The 9,772-nt window shown below is 38.1% G+C and overlaps 1 protein-coding gene and 1 long non-coding RNA gene across 7 annotated transcripts; one reads left to right on the forward strand and one right to left on the reverse strand.

Moving 5' to 3' along the window:
• Nucleotides 1-494: 494 nt before the first annotated feature.
• Nucleotides 495-9,317, forward strand: LOC114175972 (Pentatricopeptide repeat (PPR) superfamily protein). Of its 6 annotated transcripts, none has more exons than XM_028060837.2 (5): nucleotides 495-758; nucleotides 1,009-1,209; nucleotides 1,364-1,627; nucleotides 2,463-4,562; nucleotides 8,266-9,317. In XM_028060837.2, the coding sequence occupies exons 1-5, from the start codon at nucleotides 722-724 to the stop codon at nucleotides 8,949-8,951; spliced, it is 3,288 nt and encodes a 1,095-aa protein (XP_027916638.1). In that variant the 5' UTR covers nucleotides 495-721; the 3' UTR covers nucleotides 8,952-9,317. The 6 variants fall into 6 exon arrangements, with proteins under 6 accessions (XP_027916638.1, XP_027916640.1, XP_027916641.1 ...); XM_028060839.2 differs by having other exon boundaries at nucleotides 1,364-1,615; XM_028060840.2 differs by having other exon boundaries at nucleotides 1,364-1,615; nucleotides 2,469-4,562.
• LOC146887575 (uncharacterized) lies at nucleotides 7,998-8,378 on the reverse strand. Its single transcript, XR_014993806.1, has 2 exons — nucleotides 8,240-8,378; nucleotides 7,998-8,176 (listed from the first exon to the last, which is right to left on the reverse strand). It is a non-coding gene; the product is annotated as an uncharacterized LOC146887575 (long non-coding RNA).
• Nucleotides 9,318-9,772: the final 455 nt, after the last annotated feature.

Below are 9,772 nucleotides of genomic sequence, written 5' to 3' on the forward strand. Positions count from 1 at the left end.
ATGATTTTTTTTTAAATGGATATAAAATAACAAAATTCGATTGACTTCGTCGTCATACCTAACACATATACTAATAGCAGCTAACCGGTGTTTCTGACATACAAACAAAAAAAATACAAAGAGAAGGAGCGGACATACTTTTCCATAATATAAGACGTAGCAACCCTATGGTTTTGGTTTTGGATGCTTACGTGGACACACGGTACGGATTCACCACATCACAACATCAGAGACCTTTTACTACAACCACCAACCTCATTGGCCGTCATTCTCCACACTGTCACAGCCATGTGACCATATCCACAGCGGGGAAAGCTCGTCACGGTCAGAGGCACGTGCACTGCATGTGGAACTAAGTATTGTACGTTAACGACAGTTATACCCCCGATAAAAAGATGAAAAGACTGAATTACCCTTTTTTCATGTACGACTGTACAAGTGTTTGAAGAGGAGATGGAAACGGAAGTTTCGTGTTTATGAACAGTGAGTGACTTGCGTTGTCCACATGGGTGCGGGCCCTTTTGTTTTTTATGCTGGTGTTTCAAACTACTTTACCACTCCACTTCTACTGTAATTACCCTCTTCTTTCTTTGCACCTTCTCTGTTGATCTTACTCTGAGATTTCAACCCTTTTACTGTTCTACTTCCATTCCACTATAGTTTTGGCTTTCTAGCCTCTCTGTTCTTTGCTGGTTGGGTTTTCTTACTCTTTTCACTGGTAATGGATAACCAAGATCAGAGAAGAATTGAAACTGCAGGTGCTTTTTCTTCGCATTCTCATCACTTTTTTGTTTTCTCCTTCTCGCTATCTTTTCCTTTCCATGTTCCATTATTATATTATTTCTCTTTCTGGGTTTTGTTGGGTAGGTGTTTTGGTATGAAAAGTCTTTGCCTTTCTTTCTGGGGTGTCTGGTTTTGGAATCTGTGTCCGGCTCTTTTTTTTTGGACTTTTCTCGAGGTGAAGATTTTGATGGTCTTTTTTTTTGTTTTGTGATTTGGATGTTGAAGGACACGACAGTCATGCGGTCCATTTGTGTCACAAATGTGGATGGCCATTTCCAAATCCACATCCAAGTGCCAAACACAGGCGTGCTCACAAGAAGATCTGTGGAACCATTGAAGGTTACAAATTGTACGTCTCCGAGGGACAGCACAATTTAAATGGCTCAGATGATGAACATGTTTCTGATGATGATCGCAAAACACCAGGTGATTTTCTTTCTTTTGTGTAGCATCTTAGGTTTGATATTGAGAAACTCAGGAAATGAAGTAAATCTAACTAATCCTGACTTTATATCTACGGCCTTCGAATTATCATACATTCCAAAATTGAAGGTTTGGTAATTTGTTATTATTTTATTAGGTTTGGTTTTGTCAGTCACAAATTCCTTGGACACAGGCAACAATGAGAAGGGCAGTGCAGGAAATGGAGAGAAGTTTATTAGATCGGAAGATGAGGTGTTTTCAGATGCAGTTGCAGACTTTTCAGATAGTGGATTAAATCCAGATGTTAAGGAACGGTTGCAAGATAGTTTGGACTCAGGAGCTGATATGGAAATGGTAGACATAAATGTACCTAAATTTTCAGGAACTTCTATGGACAAAGATTTGACTGGTGCGAAGATAGGTTTTACACCACATTTCCTTTTATTAACTTGACTAGGTTTTACTTTATTTACCGAGTATTGGCATGTGGTACGGTAAAATGTTCATGCCTGATTATTTCATGATTAGGGAAAATATGTTCACATGACTGTTGAATATGAGCGTCAATACTGACATGATGCAACTAAAAGTGCACAATTCCTCCTGCATTCAATTGTTCAACGATAGCTAACTTTTTATGAGTGTCAGAATTTTGAGTTAATTTGTTACTGTTATAAATTTAGTGACTGAATTTCTTAGTCTATCAAGATGTTATGATATTATAAGATTGTGATTTATTCTCTACAGTTTCATAGAAATTATGAGTTTATATTATAAAACTGCCGATCTATGTTGAATGTAAATGAATATTTTCTTATGAATATGAGGTAATTGCAGCAGTGAAGATTTTACCTTGAGTATACCTTTTAAGTTAATTAATCTTGTAAAATTATATTAAATGATTTTTATGGATCTGACAATTTCTGAGTAAATAAGCATGAGGGATCCACATGTCTCAATCCAGAATTTCTTTTCTGTACCTTTCTATTTTGCAATTTTTATATATATGTAACTATTTTTTCAAACTTTACTAAATACTTTCAATCAAGAAAATCAGTTTTTGGATTTTCAAACTTTTGGAAAGATAATGATGCACATATCCCGGTTACCACAAGTGTATTGATGCACACACAACTACATTATTTTCCAAAATTGATATCCTCCAGTATTGAGTAGGCATTTTTTCATACAATTTCTCTCTTACTGAGTAATTTGTTTTTTCTCTGGTTCTATCATGGCTGATGGTCTGTTTTCAGATGCAGATATGAGTTCGTTAATTGACAAGTCAACTAATGACAGCCAAACTCAAAATCCTAATATTCTGCAAAATGAAAGTTTTGGAGTGGGAGACACAGTGGGGTTGCAAGGTCAATTGTCAGGCCCTACTGTGGACCCATTATCAAGTTCCACTGCAGCCCTGAGGACTGCAGAATCCACTACTGTGGACAGTGAAGTTTTTCTTGGTTTGTCCAGTGATTCACCTCCCGGCAAAGCTGAAGCCATGCCTGACATATTGCCAGTAAAGAATATCTATGCTGTTGAGAATGCGACAGATTGCAGTTTGATGTCTGCTACAAAAGAGACTAATTTGGAAGGAAAGGATGAGATTAATTCTGCTGGAGTAGTGGTTGAAATTGAAGAATCATCTGATTACATTGTCAGTGAAACATGTGGAGTGTCTAATATAGTAGTCAGTGATGTAGTTCGTGTGGAGCATCAAGTGGGTGATGGTGCTGTGACTAATTACAACAGAGACACAGTTGAAATTGTGGAACCATCTGATAGTGTTGTTGGTAAAATGAGTGAAGAAGCGTCTAAAATAGTAGTTAGTGATGAGGTTTCCTTGGATCATCAAGTAGGAGATGAAGCTGTTAATCTGGAGGGAGAGAATGGAGCTGAGTCCGTTTCTTTGTTCTCCCCAGACAGCCTTCCTCTAAAGTTAAACTCAAGTGTAATCACAGATGATGCTCAGGTAGAGTCTGCATATGTGGTGCAGTTTGCTACTTCCAATGATGATAAGATTTTGCATGCAAAGGGAGAAGGAAATGCTAATGTTGATCTGCTTCTGACATGCAATGATAAACCTGGCGATGGAGCACATTCTCAGAGTGAGTATGAAGACTTTAAAGATCACAAAGGTGTGGTATACCAAAATCCTTTCCCACACTCATCTGAGTCATTGAAATATGAGGGGGATGACATAAATGACAGAGTTACTCAGGAAAATAAATTTCATTATAACACAAGTCAATTGAGTGAAAAAAGTGAGGTCATCTCTTTGAATATAGATGTTATAGGTAGCATGGGGATGGAGATGCTCAACAGTGAGCCTACATCTAAAGAAATGCATGCTGAAGAGTATACTGATGTTTCTCTAGTGAAGCTCCCTGTTGAAAGTCATCAAACACCGGATGAAATTGTCCCATCTATGAATACTATGAAAACTGAGGAGAATGAGAGTCATATGATTCAATTTTCTGAAGTGCATGGAACTGATGATGGTGGTAAAAATTCTGCACACAAAAGCTTGCCAGAAGGTAGTTCAATAGGGCTGTCTAATGAGAATGAGAGGGAGGAATCCTTTGGGTCTGCAATCAGTGAAACAGTTAGTGTAATTAACATAATAGGTACCCCAAATCATCATGTAGCTTCAGAGGGCAAGGTTATTCGAGCTACTGGAGAAGATGCTATTGAAATTATGTTGAAAGATCTTCAACCTGATGACATCTTGCAATCTGAAGACAAGCTATTAGTGGACTTACTTGAGCATGATGGAGCTGATAAGAGTGATGCTGCTGATGAACTCGGAAAAAATGTACAAGGTCATGTGCTTCATGCACAGTATAAGGAAAACTCAATTGTAGCTGATACTTCATTGCCTAAACCTGCTACCAATCATTTTGAAAACCCAGTTATTTCTGAGTCTTCAGACATTGTGCTTGTTAGGCCGGTGAACAAATCAAGTGGTACAAAGTGCAGAGACATAAGTCCACTACTAGGTGCCCAGAGAAACACAAAAGAAGATGAAATCAATGTTAATATCAAACTAAATGAAGAATATAACAAATCTGTTGATACATCTACTGAGTTACATCAAGCACAAGATGTTGGACTATTAGTGAAGGCTGCAGACGACCTTGCTAGGAAGTATACATCTCCTTTAACTGCTGAACCTGATTCTGGGTTTGAAGATAATCCTGACGGAGAGCCTTGCAGGGAAGTGCCTAGAATCAGTGTTGTGCCTGTTCAAGATCAAACAAATAATTTGTTTAAACATGGTTCATCCAGAGTTGATGCTTCTGTTGACTCAGGTAGCCGGTGTGACAGTTTGGAAGGCAACTGGGGCTCTGTTTCAGGTATACTCTTGTTTTTAATAAAAAGCATCTGTAATAATTTGATTCATTCTCTAGTAGGGCTATTGTAATATGCCAGGGCTAGTCAATGAAACGAGGTAATATGATGCAGTTTTAAAGAGAAATTATGTGTTGATTAAAGAGATTTTTTGTTTTTTGAAAGACTGACATATAAGACATCGCAATGGAGCAATGACATCCCAACTAAGTTGTTCCCATCTTTCCTTTTCTTTCTATGTTGTAGTTAGAGATTAAAGATCCGTGATTCAAACACAATAATTACCTTGTCTCTGGAACAGTTTTTCCATATCTAATCTGTCCTACTGTGATCTCAACTGACAGGTGTGAAAATCCTTAATCTTCATCTAATTTCTCAGGACACAAATTGCGGTTCATACTATTCGGTGAAAAGATCGCATGTAGCAAATATTGTAGCATAGTTGATTAGAATGGGAGAGGTCTTTTAGATAAACTGATAGACATGAATGACACATACATACTAGCTATTATGCCTGTGTGCAATTGTCTAGATCTTTCATACTTACAAAGATGCGTGCCTAGATCTTGTCTCTCAGTGTTTATGACCAATTATATTAATCTTTTGATTTGGCTTCATCCATTTTTTCACCCTCATCCTTTGTTGGAGTGTATTTTCACAAGTGAATAAAGTTTTTTTCACAAGTGAGGTTTGTTGTCTACAAAGTGGTATCAGAGCTAGTTAGCTTAAGTGTTTGAGTGAGAAAAAGAGAGATCTTAAGAGTTTGAGAAAAAAAAGAGAGTGAGATGGCCAATCTTACAAACAATGTATTTTTGCCCAAGTTGACAAAGGCTGTCAACTATGACAATTGGAATCTCAAAATGAAGGCTCTTCTTGGTTCCCAAGAAAATTGGGAGGTGCTTGACGATGGTTTCGATGAACCAGCCAATACCACAAATTGGTCAAATGCCTAGTTCAAACCATTGAAAGAAACGTGTGTGAAGGACAAGTATGTACCTAGCTGTGGATGAGTCTGGCTTTTAGAAGATTTCAAGTGCCAAATCTTCAAAAGAAGCGTGGGATATTTTTGAGAAGGCGTATAAGGGGGTTGATTGGGTGAAGCAGGTGTGACCCTAAACACTTAGGAGCTTATTAGAGAGCATGCAAATGATGGAGACAGAAGGAGTAGCCGAGTACATAACTCGGGTTGAAACTGTGGTGAATCAACTCAGTAGAAACAGAGAGACATTGTCCGCCAGCCAAAATGTGAAGATTTTGAGGTTTCTAACAGATGGCTTTGAGAACGTGGTGTGTGCGATTGAGGAGTTCAAGGATATTAGTGTAGAGCCAACTGTTACTCTTAAAACAACTGTCAGTTTGTTAGCCTTAGTTAATATATAGCTGTTAATTTTCTGTTAATCAGTTAGTGTTGTTGTGTATAAATACATGTTATTACTCTGTTGTAATCAATCAAGTAACAACTATTCAATATATTTAGTTTTCTTTTGTTGAGAGTGCTTCTTCTTTTTAGTTTTCCTCTTTACTGTTAAAGGACTTATCAAAGCTCATAGTTGAAGAGCTTGCGGGATCTTTTGAAGCACACGAACAACAAAAGAAGAAGTGGGAGCCACTTGATCAATTACTCCAAACGAAGTTGTCAATTAAAGATGAGAAAGCTCAGAACACTTAACGCAGAGGACAATATCGAGGAGGTATAATAAGCAATCTTTGTAGTAGAAGCCATGGACAAGAAGAGAAAAAACATTCCTGTCACAAAATTGGTGCGAAAGAGGACAAGGTCCATGGAGAGGAGGTTGATCGTGCAACTCAAATGTTGAGTGTTTCAAGTGTGGCAAGTATGGCCATTATGCAAGGGATTGTTACTAAGACTAGTGTTTCAATTGCGGTAAGGTCGGATATTTTGCCAAAGACTGTCAGTATGAGAATGGAAGAGAAGAGACAACCAATCTCGTAGAAGAAGTTGAAGAAGAAGCGATGTTGATGGTGGCACGTAGCTCGTAGGTCAAGCACAAGCAAGTGGAGAACTGGCAAGACAGCTACGTAGAATGGAGAACTCAGCAAGACAACCATGTAGCAAGGAGAACTCAACAAAACAGTCGAGTAAGAGGAGAGGTCGAGTAGACAACCAAGTAGGTTGCATAGGCTAGTGAGACATGCAGATAGGTTGGACAAGATGGTGGAGCGTGTAGTTACCCCAAACAACGCGGTGGAGCATATGAAAAGCTTGAGTAGCCCGAAGGAGCAAGTGAACATCTCGGAAAGCTCGGTGAGGTGCCTAGGTAGCTTGGTAGAGCATGTTAATAGCTTGGATAAGTCGAAGGAGCAAGAGATGGAAAGCTCAATGGTGCATCTGTACAGTTTGAATGGCTTAGACATGTGCAGGGATAAGATTGTTATTCAAAGGTTAGAGATTGTAAAAGGTGATTTGCAACAACAAATTGAAAATGAGGTTAGAGGTAATGCAATTTTAAAAGCAAGCTTAAAGACAAGGAAGCAAGCTTTGCGAAAGCGGCGCTTGGAACTTGAACAAGATGTTTCACGTTTGCAAGAACAGTTGCAAGTAGTGATGGATCTGAGAGTTGCAATAGAGGTGCAAGATGAGGAGTGACAATTTGCAATGGATGAGGAGATAGATGCGATTGAGTGCAACAATACGTGGGAATTGTCTGATCCCTCAAAAGGAGGTCAACCTATAGACATGAACCTGGTTAAGAAGAAGTTGGCCAAAGAGAAGATCAAGTTGACTGCGAGGAGAGTAGAGAACAAGCATACTACAATGAGTCATCCATGAAGAAACCAAAGAACTTGTCTATTCATGTAAGGGACAAGCACAATGTGAGAAGGGTTATTGCACATGGAAAGTCCGGATGAAGAACATAGGAACTGAGATGAAGGATAAGAGAAGCATTTAAGGTTACGGGGGAGTTGGGTTGGGTTTTAGAATAAACTTAAATGAATTAGTCACTGGAGTCTTAATAGTAGTTAATGAGTTAGCCATTGTGGGTAGTTAATGAGTTAGCCGTTGTGATTAGTTAATGTATTAGTCATTATGGATAGTTAGTGTACTAGTCGTTTATAGCCATTTTGAATACAACGGTTAGGAATTGTGATCTATAAATTATATTGTGCATTATATGAAAACAACAACACAATAGTTGAATAAAGTTTTTTTAACAAGTGAGGTTTGTTATCTACAAAACTGTTTTTCCATATCTAATCTGTCCTACTGCAATCTCAACTGACAGGTGTGAAAATCCTAATCTGCATCTAATTTCTCAGGACACGAATTGCGGTTCATACTATTCGGTGAAAAGAAAAGATCGCATGTAGCAAATATTGTAGCATAGTTGATTAGAATGGGAGAGGTCTTCTACATAAACTGATAGACATGAAAGACACATACATACTGGCTATTATGCCTGTATGCAATTGTCTAGATCTTTCATGCTTACAAAGATGCTTGCGTAGATCTTGTCTCTCAGTGTTTATGGCCAATTATATTAATCTGTTTGTTTGGCGTCATCCATTTTTTCACCCTAATCCTTTGTAGGAGTGTATTTTCTTTGTCGAAAGTCAAAAGCGGATCCATCTCTTTGCGGTTATCCTTGGTTTGCATTATCTGCATGAAGCACTATAGTTAAAATACTTAATGACTATTTTTGAGTAAAACTTTGGTTTTTACCTTTTCTTTCATTATCCATTATGCAGTTCTATCAATGCAATCTGATGCACCGGTAGTTATTGATGCTGAAACCTTGTCATCAACTGGTTTGGTGGCATCAACGGAAGCAGGAAAGCCATACTTGAACAATTCAAAAGCTGCAGCTGAGAGACAGCAGTCTGATAAATCGGAAATGTTTGAGCCACCATCTTTCATGACGTTGGTTGAACCTATGCAGGTTAGCCCAAAAGCCACTGCTTCTGAAGTCCAGAGGGGACAGAATCCACAGCAATCAGATTTCACTTCACAGGCCGGTTGGTTTCCCACTCTAAATCAGGTTGTTGGTGAGTCTCAAGGGAGGAAGAGGAATGAAGAAATAATAGCCAAGGTGACAAACTGGAGCAACAGTAAGGAGCACACACCTCTGAAGAGCCTCTTGGGTGAGGCTGCCCATAGCAACAACAAGCCTAAATCTCCAAAATCGGTTGAAAACTCAGGGGGTGAGAAGAGTAGTAAAGTTTCGGAAAAGAATGGTTCTGGGTTGACCACTGTTAACTCCATTCTGGGTCCTGAATCCCCTGCAGCTCAAGTGGTAAAAGGAGAGGTTGCAAAAGAATGGAACTCTCCAGCAAGATATCCTGCAGACATCAAGAGAGAAAAAAGGAAGGTCAAGAGCAGACCATACTGGATACAACTAGTATGCTGCACATCAGTGGGTCCTCAGAGAAGGTAGAAAATAACCAGGTGCTGATAAGGCTCCCACAAAGTTCTCCACTCTGATGCTCTCATGTATTCTGGGCACTGACATGCTATTTACCGTATTTTTCTGTTTAGTTTGTCTTTAGGTGTATGTCTTGATCATGTTTCTTTTGTTCATTTTACTAGCCCCCTAGGAGTTTGCTTGTATATGTTGTTGACCTTCAGTTATTATTTTTAGCCCTGCAATATTTTCATTATTACTATACTCTTATTATGAGGCGAATCTTTTGGCCGGTCTTAGTTGTTAGAAGTTTTTGTCCAGAGACATGTATTCAGGTCAGAAAATGTTGTCACTGTCTGATATCATGGTTGAGAATAACTTACAGTTGCTGCCTGTTCATTGGATTCTGGTTAAATCCTTTCCGTAAGCAGATGGGCTTAATTGTGGGAAAAAAGTTTAGAAACCATAATTACAATTAAACCAAAAGATTCCGGATGTTGAAAATCCATTTTAAATGTGGTTATTTTATTTATTTTTTGTTTCAAAACTTTAGTTATTTTATAGGTTTGGTGTAACTATTTTCAGTGATATTCTTGTGAGTTGAGTGGTTAAGACTTCTTTTTAACAAAAACAACTAGAAATGAATTTTAAGTCTTAATCTCACAAAATTGATTTTTAACATTGTATCAGAGTCATTGTTAAAAAAAAAAAAAATTATTCTAGTAGAGATAAGGTCAATTCACAATATATAAGTATGATTTAAACTTCATCTTACAACCTGGTTTTGTATGATTAAGTTAGGCTTAAAAGTTCACTTCTAATATGATATTAGAGTCAAGTTAGAGCCTATCTTA

This window comes from Vigna unguiculata, chromosome 3, assembly GCF_037176805.1.
Source record: "Vigna unguiculata cultivar grain cowpea cultivar isolate G323 ecotype 2 chromosome 3, ASM3717680v1, whole genome shotgun sequence".
NCBI lineage: Eukaryota > Viridiplantae > Streptophyta > Magnoliopsida > Fabales > Fabaceae > Vigna > Vigna unguiculata.